Source organism: Solanum lycopersicum, chromosome 12 (assembly GCF_036512215.1).
Source record: "Solanum lycopersicum chromosome 12, SLM_r2.1".
NCBI lineage: Eukaryota > Viridiplantae > Streptophyta > Magnoliopsida > Solanales > Solanaceae > Solanum > Solanum lycopersicum.
The window spans coordinates 3,143,637-3,166,254 of NC_090811.1; the positions used below are offsets into that span (position 1 = coordinate 3,143,637).

A 22,618-nucleotide genomic window follows, 5' to 3' on the forward strand; every position below is an offset into this window, starting at 1 on the left:
CGTCCAGCCCAGCCCTACACAACCTTAAACCCGCCCCGCCTAGCATAGCCTTAAACCCGCATCCTCATTGCCCCACACAACCTTAAACCCGCCCCGCCCGGCATAGCCTTAAACCTGCATCTGCCCCACCCCGCCCCGTGCATAGCCTTGAACCCACCCTGCCCCCCATCCGCCCCGCCCAACGCATAGCCTTGAACCCACCCTGGCCCCCATCTGCCCCGCCCCATTGCCATTCCTAGAGCTACAAGGAATTAGGCAACCAGTGAAATTGACAGTTACCAATTTATATATAGCTTCAATTGTTTCTAACTAATATCCGTGCAGCGATATGGTTGAGAAATCGGAATAGTGAAGAGTGATCAAGACTGAAAATAGCGTGATTTATCGTAGAATTTACGTACCTCTCTCTTTTGATAACTTCGCGAATTGTGTTATTGCCATCCTATGACTTGTTTCAGGTCCTAATTACTTGTATTTGGAAGCAGGGGAAATAGATATGGCCTATGCAAGCATAGCATCTCTTATAAGAACAATGGAACTGTTACTGATGTCTGATTCGCCAATGCGATCCCTTATCTGTTACCACGAAGAAGAAATCGTTGATCTTCATAAGAAAGTCAGTTTTCTAGAAGCATTTCTCAAGGAGAAACAAATCAGTGATTATGGAGAAATGACAGATTTGGAAGCGCGGATAAAAGGTTTTGCAAATGTCGCGGAAGACAGGATTGAATTTGGACTAAGAGAAGCTATGATAGCAGAAGATGAAATGCAGAGAGGAAAAGCACATGAGGAACTTCGTGAGAGCTTGCTACGAGTAGCAAAGGACATAGACTGTGTCCTAGAAGAGTCGAAAAAGATTCAACATCATAAAGGTAGGCAAGCATCGATGTGGTCCTTGGCACGTGAGACAAGTAGCTCAGAAAATCTGCAAGTTTCGAACAATATGATGGGACGTGACAAGGAAGAGAAAAGGATGCTTGAAGAACTCACAAGAGGCTCTACTGATGAACTAAAAGTCATCCCGATTGTTGGGATGGGAGGCATTGGTAAAACAACTTTAGCAAAACAAGTTTTCAACCATCCTTCAATTCAGTCCCATTTTGACGTTCGTGCTTGGGCTACTATATCTAAAGAATACAATGTGAAGGAAATCCTGGTGAGTCTTCTTCAATCTATCATCAAAATCGATCATAACGTCTACAGCAGAGATGAATCAGAGCTAGCAGACATACTACAGAAAAAATTGAAACGTAAGAGGTATCTTATTGTCATGGATGACATGTGGAGCTATAAAGCATGGGATGACATGAGACAATGTTTTCCAGTTGATGATAATAGGAGTCGAATATTGTTGACTTCCCGTCATACTGAGGTAGCTATTTATGCTAGCTCAAGCAATCTTTCTTTAAAGATGAGTCTCATGAATTCAGATGAGAGTTGGGACCTTTTTAAGAGCAAGGCGTTTGCAAATGAAAGCTTCCCGCCTGAACTAGTGCCTATAGGGGAGCAAATTGCAAACAAATGTCAAGGGCTATCACTAACAATTGTTGTTGCTGGGATTCTCTCCAAATCTAAGAGAACAAAAGAAGAATGGGAGAATGTTGCTGAGAATATCAAGTCGTTGGTAACGAAAGATCCTGATGAATAATGTCTGCGCGTGCTCGCATTGAGTTACAACTACTTGCCTATTGAATTAAAAGCATGCCTTCTGTATTTGGGAATATTTCCGGAAGACAGTGAAATTTCAGTGAAGAAATTGGTGAGATTATGGATCGTTGAGGGGTTCTTGAAGTTGGAGGGTGACCTTGAAGTAGAGGCTGAAAACCGTTTGCAGGATCTCGTGGATAGGTGTCTAGTTTTAGTTAGCCAAAGAAATGCAGATGGAACAAAAATCAAGACATGTAAGATTCATGATCTGGTCCATGAGATATGTTTGAGAGAAGCACAAAACCAAAACATTTTGTTCATCAGAAATGACTACTTATCTGATGCAGATGGTGATGATGATGAGGAAACGAAACTCGTTCCTCCTGCAGGCTGTCGATGGATTAGCATACAAGAAAGGCAACAAACTGATGTTGATGTTCAAGGTTTTAAGTCCCTTTCACTTCAAAATCATCAGTTGATAAGGATGTCCGCTAATGATGAGACGAGTCCCTTGAGAAGAACTCGTTCAATTTTCCTGTTTGCTTCACCTTATCTCAGTAATAATTCCAACTTGGAGCTTGGTCATTTGAATTTAATCAGAGTCTTGGACTTGACTTCAATCTTCTTCTCAAGTTTTCCTCTCCAAATACTAAGCCTCATTTGGTTGAGGTTCCTATCCTTGTCTACTCATACATCTTTTGGTATACCTCGGGGAATTCGCAATTTATGGAATCTACAAACTTTTATAGCTCGAGGGTCAGCAAGCTCGTTCATAAAGTTCCCGGGACTAATTTGGGAAACGACACAATTAAGGTGCTTGAAACTGAGAAAATTTTACTTGTCTGATCCTCTAAGTTCATCCACTGATGCTGACAGACACTTGGTTTGGTCAAATATAGAGACTGTTTCTGGCTTGATTCCTTATTGTTGCACTAAGAAGGTCATTTCAAGGATTCAAAACATTAAGAAACTATGTATCCGAGGGCACGTCTATGACTATAGCATGCGTGAAGAAGATATGAACTTTCATAGTCTTGCTGATCTACATCAGCTAGAAACATTGAGTATCAAAGTTGATTGGTTTCAGGTAAGACGCTCGGATTTGAGATTCCAGAGATCTCCTGTCTATGTACCTAGTGCTGAACATTTTCCAACTAAGCTCAAGAAGTTAAAACTAGTCGGAACTCGTCTAGCATGGGAGGACTTGAACATTATAGGTAAGTGTCCTAACCTGGAGGTGCTGAAGCTGAAACCAGATGCTTGTCATGGCACAGAATGGTATCCCATTGAAGGGGGATTTCCTCAATTGAAGCTTTTGCTTATCGAAGGTACAAATCTCAAGTACTGGAAAGCCACTGATGATCATTTCCCTGTCCTTGAGCATCTCGTGATCAGACATTGCTTTCATTTGGAGGAGATCCCTGCTGAGTTTGCTGATATTTACTCGCTACAACTAATCGAGTTACAGAACTGTAGTGCAAAACTCATGGCTTCTGCTGGCCGAATTCAAGAAGAGCACGAATACATAGGAAACAAACCTGTGGAGGTTCGTTCTGACAACGATCCAGGTTAGTACAATAATTGTATTTGAAACTATACAACAATTCAGAACATGAACGAAATGGACTCAACTTTGCTTATATCAGACTTACAGTGATTCTGATTCAGACTGATGTTAGCTGAGGATTGAAGACTTCAGAATTTTGATTTTTTTTTTATCATTTGCTTATCTTATTTCATTATTGGAGTTTTATCTGAATGAACATTGTGCTATTGCAGACCAATATTAACTGTTGCTAAGGCATTATCAGTGAGATATGAGATCCAGGAGAAGTAGTCAAGATATACATAAGCTGATCCGAACATCATAATTATCTTTAATTGTTGTTCTTTTGAATATGTACTCATTTGCATTTTTTTTTGGCTACGCAATTCAAAAGTCTTCTTTAATTCTTAGATTTCATATCAAGTCAAAACCAGAGAAACAAAAAACAAAATTAAAAGGATGTATAAGTTTTTCAACAAGCCTTTTGATCTATAACATGATTTGGCATTAGAACAAATTGGGCCTTAAACATCTTGGTAGTTGAGCAGCAGCAACTTTTGAGTGTTGAATAATGATGTAGCACTTATTTATAATCAAGTTCTTACACAACATAGACAGAAAGAAAGTGAAAAGGAACACAAATATTCAAAGAAATTTGACCTTTCAACCATCCAATGTACAAGTTAAAACGAGGAAACAAAGCGCAAAGTTGTGCATCAAGAAAATATCAAACGGAGAATGGCCCCGGAGAACTTGAATGACTTCTCTGTCTCTTCCAGACAATGATTCTTCTCCTCTCTAGTCCAGTTCTGAGCAAAAGAATCGAAAATGGATCATGTTAAGTCGTTAACCCCATCAATGGAAACGAGTAAGGTGAAAGAAATGATTATAGTTTTAAAAAGTTGAAAACTTGTAAAGGGAAAGCTAATGATTTTACTTCTGCAACTTTGTTCAGCTTATCCCTAACATTCTGCAGCAGCTGAGAAAGATCGCCGTCCCATTTGTAGAATTCCAGCTCTTTCTTGTCAAGTACCTTTTCAGCTACCTATAAAGGAAGAAGCAGCATGATTGTCGACAAGTAACTGCCTTTTTCCTTGTAAACATTCATAGCTCTAAGAAGGGAAGAAGGAAAGGAACAAAAACTATGCAATAGGGAGACAACAACCTCTACCACAGTACTAGTCTAACAGAGGAATTCGTAACCACAGTATAGGATTGCCTCCTTTTTTACATTTCTTCTAATCTGAATTTATCATCTGACGAGCATTTTTAACACTGATGAAAGCTCAAATTTTCATCTTTACAACGTTGTTTAGTTTATTTGTTACAGTAATCATAGACTTGAGTTGATTTTGTCATTTTGAGACTAAGCGATGATAAAGATAGGAACTTATAACATTTCAACTATCCATCAAATTTGAAGTACTAATGAGTGGATGAATGGAAGTATGGTAAACAGAGAAAAATGGTATTACGAAAATTTTAAGGCCTATGTAACGCACCTCAAGTGGCAAACAGAAAACAGAATACAAAGAGGGGAAGAGATATGAATCAATAAAAGGGTGTAATGACTTGAGTTTATTGAGAACCAAAAATAATGTCATCTCCACATGAGTTGCCTCGGATGCACCTCGCTATTACACTGAGTACCTGCTACCTCTCACTAGCACCGTACTAGGTAACTCTGCTCACTAAGGCTTAAATGGATGGTTCTCCTCCCACCTCATTGACCAACTAAGTGTCAAAGTCACATCTTTGGGTGTCATCAGAGGGTACCCTTCGAATTGTGACTTAGAACCATCTAAGCTTTTGTTCATTCCATATTTCTATGATAAAATTCTACCTTTATACACCACAGTATCAGACTAACAATGTGAAATAATACTAAAAACTTAAAAGAAGAGATCACTGACCTTTTTCCCTATCATGCGGCCTCCAGCTGAATGAGCAAAGTAGGTGTTGTAAAAATGGCAAATAAATGCTTGAGGATCCTTTTCTGATAGCTCCTCTAAGTAACTAGCATAGGTGACACCAGGAGTTGATGGTTCCGGGATGGCATGACCCTGCTGCCTAAACCATTCCAAATCCTTTGCTAGAACCTCAGACCTTTCTAATCCTGTATTCCTGAACTCAGCATCTGCAGTCAAATGTAAGAGTTCTAAGATTCTGTTTTACTACCAACTCATTTATTTATGCATCTATGTGGAGAGTGTGCTTGGAAAGGCACAGATCACATGCCTTTGCCGTAAAAGAAAAGCAAAGTACTTTGTATGTAAAGCAAGTTAACTTATTCATGTTGTGAACTCCGTTGGTGAAAAAGCATTACTAAACATAAAGCTGAAACAACCAAAGGGAAAGAAAAAGGAAGCGTAGCAGATCAGCCCTGGGGTCATTAGTTAGAGCTGAAATTCAACTGATTGGTTCAAAACAACATCAGCAAATCAGTTCTTCTCTCACAACTGAGCTTCTCTATCATCCAGAAGACAAATTCTACCATATCCCTTTACATGTCTTTGTTAGCTCACTATTGAGTTACAGCTTATGGAATGAATTTCAACATCTACTTGTTTGGGAACCGAAGATCACAACTCGATGATAATAAAATCATCAATTATCAACTACCATGTTGCTCAGAAATACCAATAGAAACCAACAAACCTTTTCCACAATGATCTCCAAAGTTTAAAGAGTAAATTATTTTTTTGATCAAGTGCAAGTATAGTATATTCATTCATAAACATGGTCAAACTGGCCATATACATGTAATATACCAAAAAGTAAAGAATCTACTAAGCATGATTTTCTATACAACTGGGAACTTTCTGTTTACACAAAAGAAAATGAGGATCAGAGACTACTCCTCAACTGATTAAAGAGTATAATATATTCCCACAAAAGGAGGAATCCATCAAGCGTTTTCAATTATCAATAGCATGAACCAAACAAAACAATATATTAGAACCTTAATGGATATCAAAGAATCAATGACAAAAAAGCAGCATAGGTACCAACAGAATTGAAAAACTCATCTCAAAATTCCACAGTTAAAAGAGTATAACATACTAATCCCCCCCCCCCCCCCCCACACACACACACACAGCTGAACCAATCAGTCAAATGGTTCAATTGTCAATACCCATGAACCAAACAAAACACCCCAAAGCAGAACCAATCAGTCAAGTTATTCAATTGTCAATACCATGAACCAAACAAAACAACATATTACAACACTAACAGATGCACATAAATTAAGAAAAACTCACACTCAGGAAAAGGAGCCTTTTCCACAATTCTTTCCAAAGTATCATAAACCAATTTGCTATCCACCAAGAACTTCAAGTACCCTTCAACACTAGGCTCCCACTTGGCCAAAGGCTGATCTACAGGCTCTTTTTCCCCTTCCTTAGCCTGGTCCTTAGTATGCAACTTCATAGCCACAAACCTCATTTCCTCCACAAACCCCTTAGCCTCACCAGGATACCTCTTATTTGATTTCTCAGCAGCAGTTGTTGCTGAAACAACCACCATCCTTGATTTTTTCAAAGAAAGATTACAACTTTGAGTGAATCTTGAAAAGGGTATTGAAAAAAACTGATTTTGAGACTTGTTCAAAACTGTAAACTGAGGTTTCTCCAAAAGGGGTTGAGATTGAGATAAGGGTGATATAGAAGCCATCTTAAAGGAAGAGTCTTGAACAAAGGGTATTTGAAAAAAAAAGAGAAGTGAAAAGGACAGATTAACCTTCTTCTTGAATGGATTAGAACAAGAAAGAAGTGATGATTGCTATACAAAATTGAATCTTTATAGTATTCTTTAATGTGTATAAGGGTTTCTTACAAGCAAAAGCTAATAGATACAACAATCAGTGTATCTATATGATGAAATATGTAGAAAAATGAATATAAAAATGATTGTTTTTTAATGGAATTTATGGGAAGTTTTTCAAATTTCAATGGCGTTTACAGTGCAATGGCTAAAAGTTCTTGGAGTCCTTCCTCCATGGATAAGTTTTTATAATTATTCGCTACCGTCTATTTTTACTCGTTCATTATATTAAAAACTATAATATATCAATTATAATTTATATTTTTACACTCCATAGAAATGATATTATTAATTTATGTTTAAAAAATTATATTAAATCAAATATGAATAAGCGTCTATTTTTACTCATTCATTATATTAAAAACTATAATATATCAATTATAATTTATATTTTTACCATAGAAATGATATTATTAATTTATGTTTAAAAAATTATATTAAATCAAATATGAATAAGTAAAGATGAACGAAGTAATTATTTATTTGTTAATCGAGAAATGATTTCGTAACAGTAAAGGAATTGAATGAGTACGACGTCGTTTAAGTCCTTTACGTTTTCTTAATTGTATTTTGTGTGGCGCTATTAATAATTTTTTTATATATATATAAAAAAAATATATATATATATAATATATATAATTATTGTGATGTGCAAAATGGTTGACATGGAATTCCTAGTGCCATGAATAAGTTTTCTTAGGAACCAAAAAAGAATAAAAGATATTTTGGTTATTTGTTAAAGAAAAAGTATATATCGAAAATTATATATAAACATATATCTTTTTTTTTTAAGTTTTGTTTATAAAATTACATTGATATACCATTGTTATTATATTTGTTAAAAAGTAATTGATAATATATTTTATAATTTTTTAAAAAATTTCGATATTTCAAATGACACAATGTCTGCATAAACACCGTCCGATGAAGGGGAAGTGTTTATTCTTTTGAATGGGGAAAAAAGTGAAGTTTAGAGAGTTTGTGATCAAATTTTACGAAAAAACAAATATTTTTTTTTGTTATTATTATTATTTTTAACACTTGGACAAACTCAAATACTACGATAATATGTAATTGTTTTATTATTATTAACATAAAAATAAGGAATATAAAGTAAATCTATGAGTAATTTTTACAAAAAGTCAACTGAAATTTTATATGTATTTTTTTTTTCTTCTTATACTTAACGTTAATCCAACCTTTAATATTCCAAGTTGATATATATATATATATATATATTGTTTGATGAATATAGAATTTGTCACTCTGTTCATCTTTTCGAAAAAAATTTATAATATCTCATATTCAAGTTTTATTATTTCATGAAATAAATACTTCAATATTTTCTTATAAATGCTTGCTTGTAGGAGTATTTTGAGTATTTGATATTCGATATACGTAATTAAATGTTTAACACAAACTTGCATAATATTAATTGGTTTAGTAAATGAAACTCGAGTAAGTTTAATCAAACTTCGATTTAGTAATTAAGTATCAAAGAAAAAAAAGGGTTAATAGGTTCATAATTTGTCAAATATTACATGTTAGTTTTTAGACAAATCAGATAAAAGAAGTTAAAATAACGTTCACTTTTAAACTCTGACTTATGAATTTATTGACATATATAGTTAACGGAGACATTCAAGTTATTTATTAATCCTACTCATATATATAATAAAGACATAATAAATAAATATGACTCTTGACTTAGTATTAACGAATAATTATGCCTTTCAACTTTAGATGTGTACAAATAATCACTTAAATTATTATAAAACTGAATAAGTAGACACAGGTGTCCTACATGACATACTACACGTAGAATGTCATGTAGGATATAAAATTGTCAGGTAAGACGAATGTGTTCATTTGCTCAATTTTATACAAGTTTAAGTGTCTACATATGCACACCCAAAATTAAAGGTCATAAATATTAGTTAACGCCAAGTTAAAATCGTGATTATATATTATATCTATGATAATTAATTCATTATGATTGAAGAAGTGTTTAATATTCAATTTTAAATTTTTAATTTTGATATGATAATCAATTTTTTTAATACAAAAAATTCTAATCTGATTCGATTTTTAATATATATTTTATATTGCTTATTGCCATGTAACTATATATTTTAAAGGTTCCAGTGGTGGTTAGTATAACTTCAATAAATTTGTGCATGTGATCAATAATTTCTATTTATTAAATCTCGAATAAATCGATGAATATAATATTACAAGTAGAATTAATGATCGATTTTTTTTATAAAGAAATTCTATAAAGAAGAATAATAATGTATAGCACCAATAATGACGAGGATAAGAACAAGGTACATGCATGGGAAGAATTAAAAAATAATTATTTTAGCGTGACACTTTTTTTTCGATTTAATGATTCGATATTTAAAATACTTTATTAAATTAATTTATCGTATTAATATAGTGCGAATATATTAATATTATAAAATACTATTTAGCAAAAAAGATCAATACAATTAAGAAAATCAAATCGAGAAAAGTCGAAATAAATAAAATCAATGTCAATTGAACATTAATTTCATTTGGTCTATATATTTAAAAAAAAAATCGACATAAATAATTTAATTTAATAAATAAATAAATAAAGGTAACTAATATCCTTTGTCCATGGATATTTATGTTAATACTTTTTTTAAAAAAAAGGTCATATTAAGTGCCTTCATATATTAGTAATAATTTTTTTGGAACTTATAATCTTTATTTATCTTCTTAATTTAAATCCAATAATAGTATTTGGAGGACGTCGAAAAACTAAAAAGATCAAAGCAATATGTAGAAGAAATTGGATGTAGCACTAGAAAAAATAAATATGTTTTAGAAAACGGAAAAGGGTCTAAAATACCCTTAAAGTATTGAAAATGGTACAAAATTACCCTTCATCCACCTATTGGCTCTAAAATGTCTTTTTCATCCACCTATTGGCTCCAAAATACCCTTGTCATCCACCTTTGAGTTCAAAATTGACCACTTATTTAACGATTTTAAATTTATACTATTCAAATATTTTTAAAATACTTGATGTTCAACTAATGTGTTATAATTTAATTTATTTGTATTATTTATAAACCAACCCGCTACCCACCCATTACTAACTAAACCCCACCCAATTAATTATCTAACTATAATATAAAAATCGTCATAAAAATTACTAAAACACGATGAAATTATAGATTAATGAAAATTACATCCAAAATTATTTGAGTCTGAATCGAAGCCCCAATTAAATTTATGTTGAGCCGCTTATTTAGGAGGAAACATTCAATTTGATTCTCTTTCAAGATTGAATTAGAAATTTATGATTAAAGGTAAAGAAGTAATACATTCCGAATTAATTCATGCACTTTTTTAAAATATAATTTTATAAATATTTATGATTTGTTTTAAACCTTTTAATATATTATTTTGAAAAAAAGTTACCTATGAAGTAACATCACATAATTGCACGTAAGAATAATTAAGATGAACATAGTCAGACTTTTAAGTTTATCGGTAATTTTTATTTAGACACTTGAATGTATGATAATTTACTTCTATAGATATTTTCGTCTCAAATTTTTTAAAAACTCAATTGCCAGAAGCTTTTCTATTGTTGCATTAATAATGTGAGTGATTTATTAATTTGGAGGGTTTAATAATTAGTAATGAATGAGTAGTAGATTAATTTATAAATTATACTAATAAGTTAAATTATAGCAAATAGTTGAACGCCATGTATTTAAAAAATATTTAAATAGTTTAAATAAAAAACCGTTAAATAAGTGGTCAATTTTGAATCAAAAGGTGGATGACAAGGGTATTTTGGACCCAATAGGTGGGTGGGAAGGGTATTTTGGATTCAATAGGTGGATGAAGGGTAATTTTATACCATTTCCAATACTTTAAGGGTATTTTAGACTCTTTTCCGTTTAGAAAATGAAAATGCAGTAGATACTAGTTAATCTCACTGAAATAATCGAGTCGAATCGATGTATTACTGAGACATAGTAGAACTCACCCGAATTTTATCAAGTGAAGAAAACATACGTTGAGAATCATCTAAAAGATTATTATATTCAATAGTGGATAAGAGAGTCAACACCATTCGATGGTATTTTAGTGAGACGTGGATAGAACTCACCCCTAATTTTATCTAGTGAAGAAAACATACGTTGAAGAGCGTCTGAAAGATTATTATATTCAATGATAGATACGAGAGTTATCTATCCTTTGCTCAAATCTATACATTTAACGAAAAAAATTCATGTAATATTTGATTGTAAATCCAGTTATTGTATATAGACTTGAGATTGTTGTCAAAACCCATAAATATCAAATCCTCTATTTTATTGACAAATTCAAGAAGATAATGAAGGAGTTTATTTATTCATATGATTAAATTAGCTCTAAACAACAATGTGATTCTTGCTCTTGTAACTTACTTGTAACTAGTTCGTTACCATGTCGGTAATATAAAATTTAGACGCAACGAAAGAAAAGATTATTATTGTCAATACTTTCTTTGTTCAATATTCATCACAACTTTTCATTCTACCATTTTTTTCAAATTCGTTTCGAAAAACGATTTTTTAAAAATAAAAATCCATCAGAAATATCTCTACCCCACCCCACGTAAGTAGGATAAGGCTTGTACACATTGCACCCTCCCAAACTCGACTTGTGAGAGAACTATGTTAGGTATTATGTTGTTGCCTTCCTCCAACGGTAGCAAAGTGTTGATCTTAAATGTTAGTATTAATGGAATTCCAGTCTCTAGTCTAATTTGGTCCCTTTATAGCAGTTTTTTTTCTGCATTTTTCACTATAGTCTTCATAAATCTTCATCTTTCCAGACAGTTGCTATTTTTCAGGTTATGAATCGACTTTACAGTCGATTACCTATATAGGATATAGAGCTTTAGGTAATCTTACAACTGAAAATTGTCAGTATATAGAAGTTGAGCTCGATCGAAGACAAATCTCTTTACCTTCTCAAGACACATACTAGCAGAATAACCAGTTAAAGAGATGAACGACGGGAGTTCATCACACACTTTTGAGATTAAAATTTGTGTATTTTACATGTGTGTTAGTATCTAATACATGCAAAACATGTGAATTATCAGACCCTGAAAAATGAAAAAAAAAATACTAGTTGGTGTATAAAAAGAGAACACATTCAAGGGGGCATCAAACAACTGTGCCGATATAGTTAAGACTACTTGGCTGCTTGTTCTAAGATTGGAATTTTATTCCAAGTATCTTCTGGTCCACTGATTTGCAATGGAGGCAATGAGAAAGCACTAACCGTTGAGCTCTTGCTCCGAATCTCTTTTAAAGCACGTAAAGCAGATATGGTGCTCTTCATGTATAAGCTTTCGATATACTCTATCTCTGTCAGCTCCTTTGGGGCTCTAAGTAGACCCTCGTTTTTGTTGGTGCAGCTAGTTGAAGTTTCATTTCCGTCAGCTTCCGAGGCAATACACGAGGTGTCAATGATGGGGAATAGACGGTCGATCAAACTCTCACATTCCTTTACAAGCTTGTATAGCAAATCAGTGGTGAAGAAAGGCTGCTGCAAGACCCTCTGAATGAAGGGCAAGCGCAGAAGAGCACCAGTCCTTTTGTCATATTTCTTGAGTATCTTCACGAGCCCTATAAGCAAAAACAGTAATAGATCAGAATGGCTCATCACCGGAAGCGGATCCGGGATTTAAACTTGATGGGTTAGCACTGAAGTCGTGGTACTTCTAAAATTATGGGTGCAGATCTAATATTTGTTGAGAGTTTAATTGGTTTTCACATATATACTTCGGATGAACCCATTGCCTACGAGCTACATCCGCAGCTGCTCATGAGATAATACAGGTGACTTATCTTCTATCTCAAGTTGTTCCTGCACCATTTCTAGCTCTACAGACACCGAAATCTCAGTGCTCACCAAGCAGACAATGAGTGTCGACGCAAATGTATAGCACAAGCCTGAGTATCAACTCTTGCACATTTACAAAGACTTCTCAAAGGTATCCTTAAAATTCTGAGGCACAATTAATTTCATATACCCAAAGAAAGACATTGGATTTACCAGTATAGTTGAGGGCACTGTAATTTTCCAGCAAAACCATCTCCCCGTGGAAGTCTACTATCTCCCTGCGAATCTTTATAATCTCATCATTACGATCTTTCGCCTTTGCCACTCTGTCTTGCAACTCCTGTTACCAATTATCGAAACATGTCAAATACAGTATCAAAATTTAACAAGACAGCATAATCATTTTTTATTTATCGAGAAGTAGCAATTGTTTTCTTCTTCTTGGAAACAACTAGATGCATAACCAATAATTGGTGTGAACTACATCTTGTACCAATGATTTCTGTGTATCCCACCACAACTATGGCATCAAGCTTTTGCTTCTAACCAAATTATAGGATCTTTGGGTCACAAAATGAAACCATAGAATAAGATTGTACTTATTATGCACTATGACATCTCCACATTCAAATCATGGATGCAGATAAAAACTTCTATTTAGCCCTCTTGTTAAAAATTCATACTTGAAAGCCAAACCTACAAATAACTAGCAAATACCTAACAGAACAGTTGAAGCTTGTATAAAGCATACACACATAATTCAATTCGGCAAGAACAGGGGACCTCTTCACCAAGAGAATACAGGATTGGCAATAGGGTGGGGCGGGTGAAGTCTTGCCCTACAACAAACTCAACCCACCCCGGTTAAGAGCTTTCTTTGCCCCGGCCCGCCCTGTCCTGCCCCAGTTCTCATCCCTGAGAGAATAGTTATATTTTCATTAATGTGAGTATAAAAAAGTCTAAAAGTCATCGATACAAACAGATAAGCATGCCATGGCAGGTCTAAAGCATAATCTAGAGGTTCCCGTACATATCTACAAAGATTATTACACTTGACTGTGAACCCATTTATTATTGCACATCAACTTGATGTCATCCTAGTGGGATCTACTGGGTATGTTGTTGTTGTAACTTAAGGCCATCCTAGAAACTCGTGATCAGATTTTGGATCCTACTTTGTAAGCACTAAGCATACTTCTACATCAATCCAACAGCGCCAGCATCTTTCAACTGCTCTGCCTCTATCCACAAGTTGAATTAATTTGTGGTATTCTTTTTCTATATGTTTGTTCTTTAATTACACAATTAGCATCATATGCTTTACTACATCACTGTGTTTGGTTCTAATAAAGCAAATTATTCCATTACTTTATTCTCTTCCTGGAGGGTGATACACTAGAAATCAATATTATAGTTATCTCTTAGCTAGATTTAGTCGTTGAAACATTTCAGTTCCAAAAACTGGAAGCTAACTCGCACCTAAAAAGAATGCCCAAACACAACTTCAAGTTTCAAAATTCATAACATCAAAATCTATGATCAAAAGCGAGCATAAAGTTGGTTAAACAACTAAACATAAGTAAATACATATCCACAAGTTTCACAAATGATCTGTATATCACCAAAATCAAAACAACAATGCATTAATCAGAGCAAAATCAGCTTCCAGAAGCTTCCAGACAGAGACAAGTCCAGAATTTAAAGGCAAATACATCATTTAATTTATTTTTTCAAATATCATCCTCTACTTCAAGCAAAATTACCAAAAAAAAAAGATATTTTTAGGAATGTTCATGCAATTATCACCAAAAAAATTCGAATTTAAACAAGGTTCACGACGAGACTCTATTTTCCTAATATTTTTCTAAAATCCTACCAAAAAAAAGCATCAGAATGTAATTTTTTTTACCTTTAATCGAATGATATACTCTTCTTCTTTCTCAACGAAGAACGAATTGAATTTCTCAAGCTCATCTTCCAACAAATTCACAAACTCAACTTCCGCATCAGTCATCGGTTCCTTCTCCGGCGCCTTATCAAAACCTCCGTCAGCCATTTTCATCCTCTTAGAAGCCCTAACATCGTCTCCATCACCGGAACTCACCGATCTCTTCGGTTCAATCAACTTCAACTTTTTCTTCAAATCCTTGTATGACAAAAACTTGTCTCTCCATTCCGGTAACGTTTCTTCGATTTGATTGCTCAAACTTTTTCCGAACTTCATAACTCCGACGAAGAAATTCACACACAGAAAATGTTAAGAAATGAGAGAAAAAAATGAAGGAATTGAATGGTTGATATAATGGAAACAAATTAAGTGTGTGGAGTGAAGAAAAAGTGAGAGAATATGAAGAGTGAGCTGTGGGGGTATAATTGGGAATATTCTCTTCTTGTGCTCTTTTTTTACTATTTATTTTAATTTTATTATAAATACTCGATGCGAATAAGTCTTTCATATACTAAATTTATTATTATTAAAACAAAAAATTTCTTTCATATCAAATTGATAGTCAAAAACATATTTATATATCTCAATTTTCATACTTAAACTATTACTCATTATTTGTGATCAGAAAATAAAATGATTGATAAATTAAAATATATTTTTGATAAATAGTTAGTGATAATATGGATAGAATGTTTGAAACTTGATGTTTTAGGTACATTTTTTATTTTTTATTATTATATATATAATCGATTCGATATCATCGAATTATATTTTTTTTATTTGGAAAAATCTTATTTTATGACGCAAGATTATCTAATTATATTTATTACAAATGATACGTAATAATTATCTAAATAAGCCGTTTGCTATTAGCATTTTTTAATATATATTTTTTGGTAACTTCTAAGGCCAATGTTATATTTTATTTATAAATATATCATTGAGCAATAAAAAGAATCAAATATAGCTCTTGATATATCTATTATTATAAAAATAGAATATTTTTTGCCTTTTAAATATAAAGGTGAAATTTGTGGAGTAAGGAAATTGGAGAGAGAATATTATGTGTGAAAGTGGTCGATAAGAGTAAGATTAATATGGATCGTGATAGAACAGTTGAATTCTTTTATTCTTAGCTAAAAATAGTGAATTCTAATCTTTAGTATAAAAGCGTATTCTTTGAAGAACAAATCTTGAAATATATAAATTCAAATTAATTAAATTTTAATATAAGTAAATATCGAATAAATTTTTTTTAAAAAAAAGTGGTGAGGTGGGTGGGGGGGGTATAGTTGGGAATATTCTTTTTATTGTGCCTTTTTTTTTTAATAAATATCTATAAGAGGATATCTTAGGGTTTATGCTTTATTCCTTTATGTTTCAACAAGTAGGCTGGTGGGGCCCTTTTGATTTGAGTAACCGTGACGTGGCAAAATAGTAACTGAAGCTGGTGAGCTATATAGCTTATCATATTTTGTTATATATATATATATAGTCCTATCTATTTCAATTTAACAAAGATATTAAAAGATAATAATAAAATATATATATTATTGTTTTTAAGTAAGATATAATATATAAATATGATCTTTAACTTGATTTTAGCAGATCGATAATTATATCTTCAATTTTGAGTATGCCAAATAGATATGTAAAGTAGTATAAAATTGAATAAGTAAACACATGTATTCTACATGGTGTAATATATGTAGGACGTCAAGTAGAATTTTCTTGTAGTATATGTAGAACGAATATGTCTATATGTTTGATTTTATACAAGTTTAATTAATTATCTATTTGTACAAACTCCAATTTAAATATCATAGTTGTCAGCTGCTATCAAATTAAAAATCATGTTTACGTATTACGCCTTTACATAAAATAATTCTTGATAAAAAGTCCCAGACAAGTAATGTTTCATTTGTTCAAAATGTCATATTTGCCGTGTTTTAAATGACGGCTCGAAACTAGAGATATATAATCTAGCACAAAGGTGTTAAGGATGATAAATACAGAATGTGATGATTTATTTAAGTATTACTGTAAGATATTATAAATCTCATATCAATTTAATAAAGCACTCACATGAGGTTTATATAATTTTAAACTTTTTCGTATAAAAACTAATGTTTGAAGTGTGATTATCTCTGAGTTGTTATCGACTACTACTAAGGTCGTTTTCCCTTTTTAATTTATAAATTTTTTATTTAAATAATTACTCAAAAAAAAAAACATGGCTCAAATTAAAAGCAGCTGCTGAAGCCGAGCCGATTAAATATCCTCCACAAATTTATGTTGTAATTAAGAAGAATGGTATAATTCCAAAGCTTGAGGAATATGCGTATAGCTTTTATTAAAAAATAAAATTAAAAAAATTCCACAAAAAGGACAAATAAAAAATTCAACAATAGACTAACTTTTCTATTTTATAAATGGTAAAATTAGAATTCTACGTAATAATATTTTTTTTCAAGTATTTTTCTTCCTCCATCCATTCGATATCAGTATATTATTGCTCTGACAAATTTAAATTCAAACATCAATAATAAATATAATATATTAAAAAAACACTCTCTAACAAATATTTATTTATATTTAATATTTAAACTTAGCTTTTACGATTAAAATAATAATCGTGATTAGTTTTTTAATTAGTTATTGCCTTTGACATTTTGGCAATTCCCAAGAAAAGATAGGATTCGTATCTAATTAGAGTATATGTTTAATAAAAAGAAGCATAAGCTATTGTTTTGGTACTATTATAATATTCTTCCCTTTTTTCAAAGGCTATATTCTTTTTTTGGTTTAATTCTAGTTGTACTAAAAATATTTATGATATAATAATATGAAAATAAATTATTATTACGAATATATTTTTAGTGGAGTTCAAGGTATGTCATTCATAATAATCAATAATTTTATCTTGTTAGAATAATTAATTATCAATAGAAAAAAATTATTGATATTCTAATCGAATAATTAGAGAATTTTCTCTTCATAGAGATTGATGGCTTATTTTCTTAATATTGAATGGATTATTATGTATGATTTTTCTTTGTATTGTCAATTAAATATTTTATTGTTGTATGTTAGAGATATATCTATATTCAAATTCAATTATCAAATGATATATAGTTTTTTAGTATATATTGACTCATGGTTGAGATACTAAAAATTTCAAAAGGCAAAAGATCCTTTGTTTGACTCTTATGGATGTGATTATGATCCATGGTCACATTAGTGATCGAGTTCTATGTATGAAATTTTTACTTTTAAAGTGAGATTTTTTAATATGAAATTGAATTAATCGAGCTCAAAAATTAAAATCAGACATGAAACACCCCATGAAAAAAAAAAAGCGATTATGAATATGAATTAAAGATATCACTAGATCATAAATAAAAATATATATTGAGCTGTCTCTAGAGAGATACATTTCATAGAACTAAATATACAAAAACTTGGATTGTTGTATTAATGGAGTATGATGTTAAGACAACAAAAAATTAAAAATTAAAAAAAGAAAAAAGGTGTTTGGGGGGGTGGGTTTACGCGGGGGGGGGGGGGGGGGTAATTAGGTATAGACAAACATATTGATGTGTTAAAAGGGCAATGATCTTGTAAATTTTAGTAATGATATTTAATTAGTTAAATGATTATGCTCAGACTAACTTAAAATCTTCTCAAAAAATAAATTATCATGACTTTCAAAAATATAATACTTTTTCTTTTTTAATTTATGTGATTGTAAATCGAATTAACAAAAAATTAAAAAATAAATTAAATGTTTTTGAAGTTTTTCAATCACATCATAATATTTATATGATTATACGACTGACTCTTGTAACACCATATCTATTGATAAAAGAACAAGTTAGAATTAGATTAATGAAATTTATGCTTTATCCATATGGCATGTTCTCTAAAGATCCTCAAGGAACTTTCTTTAAAATATAACGTGCATAAATTTAATAGGATGAGAATTAAATAGTGATGAAAAATAAAAAAGCCACAAAGCATATTCTTTGATATAATCTTAATTAATTCCTTTGTTTATATTTCTTTTTTGTTTAATTAAAAAAAAAAAGAGCTTTATCCCCACTAGAGAAAAAAAGAAGAAGAAATAAGCCACTTTAAAATTTTACATATTCTTTGAGATAGTGTCCTTTGGTTTTATTTATTATTATTGGAGGAAAATTTTGCAATTTTAGTCCTTATAATATATATAAATTTAAATTTTGATTCTCATGATATTTGTTCATTTGACAAGAAATGTTCATTTTCTAGTAAATATATGATGAATTGAACTCATAAATTATTAAATTTTTTTTTAAAAGAATATCTCTTCTCAGGTTAATCAACTCAATATCCAAATGAGGGTAAGCTTTTAACTGTCATAGAAACGAAACACAGTAAAAAGTGCAAAATAATTTTAGATGACCGTAGTTAATATATAATTAAGGGACTAAAATGTACATTTTATTTAATAGTATAAGATTATATATTTATTGAAATATCTCAAGGACTAATATTAAATGTTAAAGTTATAATTTTAGGGATCAAAATATGTAATTATCCCTATTTTTGGATACTAGGCCATAAGAAAAAGGAAGAATGGACCATATTGTTTTATTATTATTCTATGTTATCAACTTATAGTCTAACATTTATGTGTTTTTTTTTCTTTCACTTATCTTTTTGGTTGCAAATTGCAATAACGACCTATCAACTACTAACTGATGATTTTCCAACAGTTTATCCAGTCTTTTCTCAAGAAAAAAGTCAAGAGTTTATTGAAAAAGACAACAAATTTCATATTATATTTAATATACAGATTACAAGTTCGAGTCGTAGAAATAGTTAATAATATTTATTACATCATCTACAATCTATATCACATTTCTTAGGGTGTGATCCTTCTAACGAGGATATATAAGGAGTATGACGTAGACTAGAGGAAGAAATGAGGGTTCATGGGTTCGGATGAATTCAGTAGTTTTTTCGTAGATTTTGTATTTGTACTAAAAGTTAAATAAATATATATATATGTGTGTGTTTAACTTGTGAGTTTCTAACAAAATTGATTGACAATTCAGTAGTAAGGGACCATGAAAATGCATAATAAAGGTGTAATATATTTAATAAAAAATCACAAGGACCAAAATCGATCACCTGATTAAAGTATATAAGAATGACGGAATATTAACACTTTTAGCCCTTTAAGTATCGAAGAATGACCTCAACGTCTTAAGAAGTGTGATATAGATAACCTAGCTACCGCAACACAAGCATTAGTGATTTCTTCTATGACTTGAACTGTAAATTATATGTACAATTATATCAAATTTGAAACGATAACTTTGGGAGGAAGAATTAGGTGAGGGTTCGTAGGTTCGAACGAATTTAATAGCTTTTCCATAGATCTTGTATTTGTACTAGAAAATTAAATTAATATATATGTGCTTAAGTTGTGAGTTTCTAATAAAATTGATTGTCGTTCAGTAGTAAGAAAGGGACCATGAAAATGCATAATAAACGTGTAACATGTTTGATAAAAAATCACAAGGGCCAAATTCACCTGATTAAAGTATATAATAACGAAGGAATATTAACACTTTTAGCCCTTTAAATATCGAAGAATGACTTCTACATTTTAAGAAGTGTGATATAGACAACCTAGCTATCGTAATACAAGCATTAGTGATTTCTTCTATGACGTGAACCCGTAAATTATATGTTACACAATGATAACTATATCAAATTTGATACGATAACTTTGGGGATAAATCATAACTCACTATAACCAATTAAATTACATTCTATTCAACATATATAAATTGAATTTTAATTATAGTTATACATGATCATTAAAATTTTCATGTTCTTACTGATAATAAAAATTAAACATTTTCATTTATTTGTAACTAATAATGGTCTAGAAACAAAAAAAATGTTAAAATTTAATAGGCAAACCCTCAAACTTCAATTGGGTCTCCAACAATATTTGGGCCCCCAGTTTCAACATGTATTGGGCTGGATTTTTGTAAATTGGGCCTTTTTTGCATATTATGAAAAATAATGGGCTTGTACTATCAAATTCCATTTTTGGGCTAATATCGGCCCATTCACTCATGATCACGCCCGATCTATTTTACGCTCCATTAGGTGATGTTCGACGAACTTACATGTGTTAGCTCTATAAATATGTACGAGTCGAGTGTAGTGTGGCTTATAGGAACTTCAAATGTTGGATGCGACTCTTTAGTTGTGGGTTCAATCGAACCTAATATACATATGCAAGTGCAAAATTTCAAAAGCGTTAATGTAAAAAGCTTTTAAGATGAAAATAATCATCAAATTAAAATTTTGAAACTGTCTCTGAAAACTTTTACATATAGTGTTTCGCGTACTATAAACTATTTATAAGTAAAGTCAAACGAACCATATGAGTACTCAAAATGTAAGGGTTGATATGGATTAAATATATGAACCTAAAATATATATTATTAATAAAATCCTTGTACTTTCCTTTTCATAGTGAATGATTTACATTTATTGTGAAATTTTTTCAACATAAATTTAAATTTAATCATACTCCAATATGTATACGAAACATGGCTAGAACACTGTAACGATCCGTTTAGTCGTTTTGAGCAACAGACTTCAATTCTGGAAAAACTGGCAGAAGCGACGGACCCCACGACGGAACGTCATGGGCACGACGGAACGTCATGGGCACGACGGACCGTCGAGGGGGTCTCGTCCCAAAATACTTAGAAAATCTGAAATTGGGTACTGAAAATCAACTCTCTGAACTTTGTGACGGAATGGCAGAACGGACCGTCACAGGTGTGACGGACCGTCACAGACCCTTGGTGGAAATTTGGGTCTCTGAACTCTGCGACGACCTGCAGGACGGACCGTCGCAGGCACGACGACCCGTCACTGGTTGCGCAAATCCCAGGCAGAGTCGGATTTCTGGTGAAGTTTTAAGGGACGTTTTTGGACTATTCTTTCCTTAATTATAGACTTCGTGGGTTTACATTAATAACTCAAATTCTTGAGGGTTAAAAGAGGTAACCCTAAGTTAATTAGCGGGGTATTATTGCCACCTTTTATTCTTAATTATATACTAATTAGGGTAAAAGAAAGAGGGTTGAATAAGAAAAAGAAGAAAAGAACAGAAGGAGAGGGAGAAACGAACGGGAAAGAGGAGAAACGAGAAGAAGAACAAAGCTTTGGGAACTTGCTTGCTTGATTTCTAATCTTCGGTGGAGGTAGGTTATGGTTTTCATGCTTTCATAGTAAACTCTTAATAGAGAATGATATGTATTGGTAGTATTGTAAACCCTACTATATGCTTAATTGTATGTTTGCATGAATATGATTATGTGATTGTGATAAGATAAGCATGATCAAAAATATTGAATCCCAAATCTTGAAAAGAAACTTTAATATACATTATTAATGATGATGCCTTGGTATAGAAGAAGGCTTGATGAATTAAAGTAATGGGATTGAGGATACCTTGGTATAGAGAAGGCTTGATGATTTACAGAATGATATTAGTGGATCGGAGTGTCACGTTCCGACACATAGATTTAGTGGATCGGAGTGTCACGTTCCGACACATAGATTTAGTGGATCGGAGTGTCACGTTCCGACACATGTAGGGGATCAGAGTGTCACGTTCCGACACATGTAGGGGATCGGAGTGTCACGTTCCGATACATGTAGGGGATCGGAGTGTCACGTTCCGACACATAGAA

At 31.9% G+C, this 22,618-nt stretch overlaps 3 protein-coding genes across 3 annotated transcripts; 1 reads left to right on the top strand and 2 right to left on the bottom strand.

The window, feature by feature from the left end:
- The first annotated feature begins 496 nt into the window (after window positions 1-496).
- On the top strand, window positions 497-3,220 carry LOC101244461 (putative late blight resistance protein homolog R1A-3). The gene is made up of 2 exons (XM_069292615.1): window positions 497-1,620; window positions 1,738-3,220. Exons 1-2 carry the CDS (start codon window positions 497-499, stop codon window positions 3,218-3,220), a joined length of 2,607 nt encoding a protein of 868 aa, XP_069148716.1.
- Window positions 3,221-3,661: 441 nt separating this feature from the next.
- On the bottom strand, window positions 3,662-7,180 carry HO1 (heme oxygenase 1). Its single transcript, NM_001321088.1, has 4 exons — window positions 6,457-7,180; window positions 5,107-5,330; window positions 4,131-4,238; window positions 3,662-4,002 (listed from the first exon to the last, which is right to left on the bottom strand). Exons 1-4 carry the CDS (start codon window positions 6,866-6,868, stop codon window positions 3,910-3,912), a joined length of 837 nt encoding a protein of 278 aa, NP_001308017.1. The 5' UTR covers window positions 6,869-7,180; the 3' UTR covers window positions 3,662-3,909.
- Window positions 7,181-12,042: 4,862 nt separating this feature from the next.
- Window positions 12,043-15,226, bottom strand: LOC101257836 (SPX domain-containing protein 1). The gene is made up of 3 exons (XM_004251670.5): window positions 14,811-15,226; window positions 13,115-13,241; window positions 12,043-12,684 (listed from the first exon to the last, which is right to left on the bottom strand). The coding sequence occupies exons 1-3, from the start codon at window positions 15,123-15,125 to the stop codon at window positions 12,248-12,250; spliced, it is 879 nt and encodes a 292-aa protein (XP_004251718.1). The 5' UTR covers window positions 15,126-15,226; the 3' UTR covers window positions 12,043-12,247.
- Between the last annotated feature and the right edge of the window lie 7,392 nt (window positions 15,227-22,618).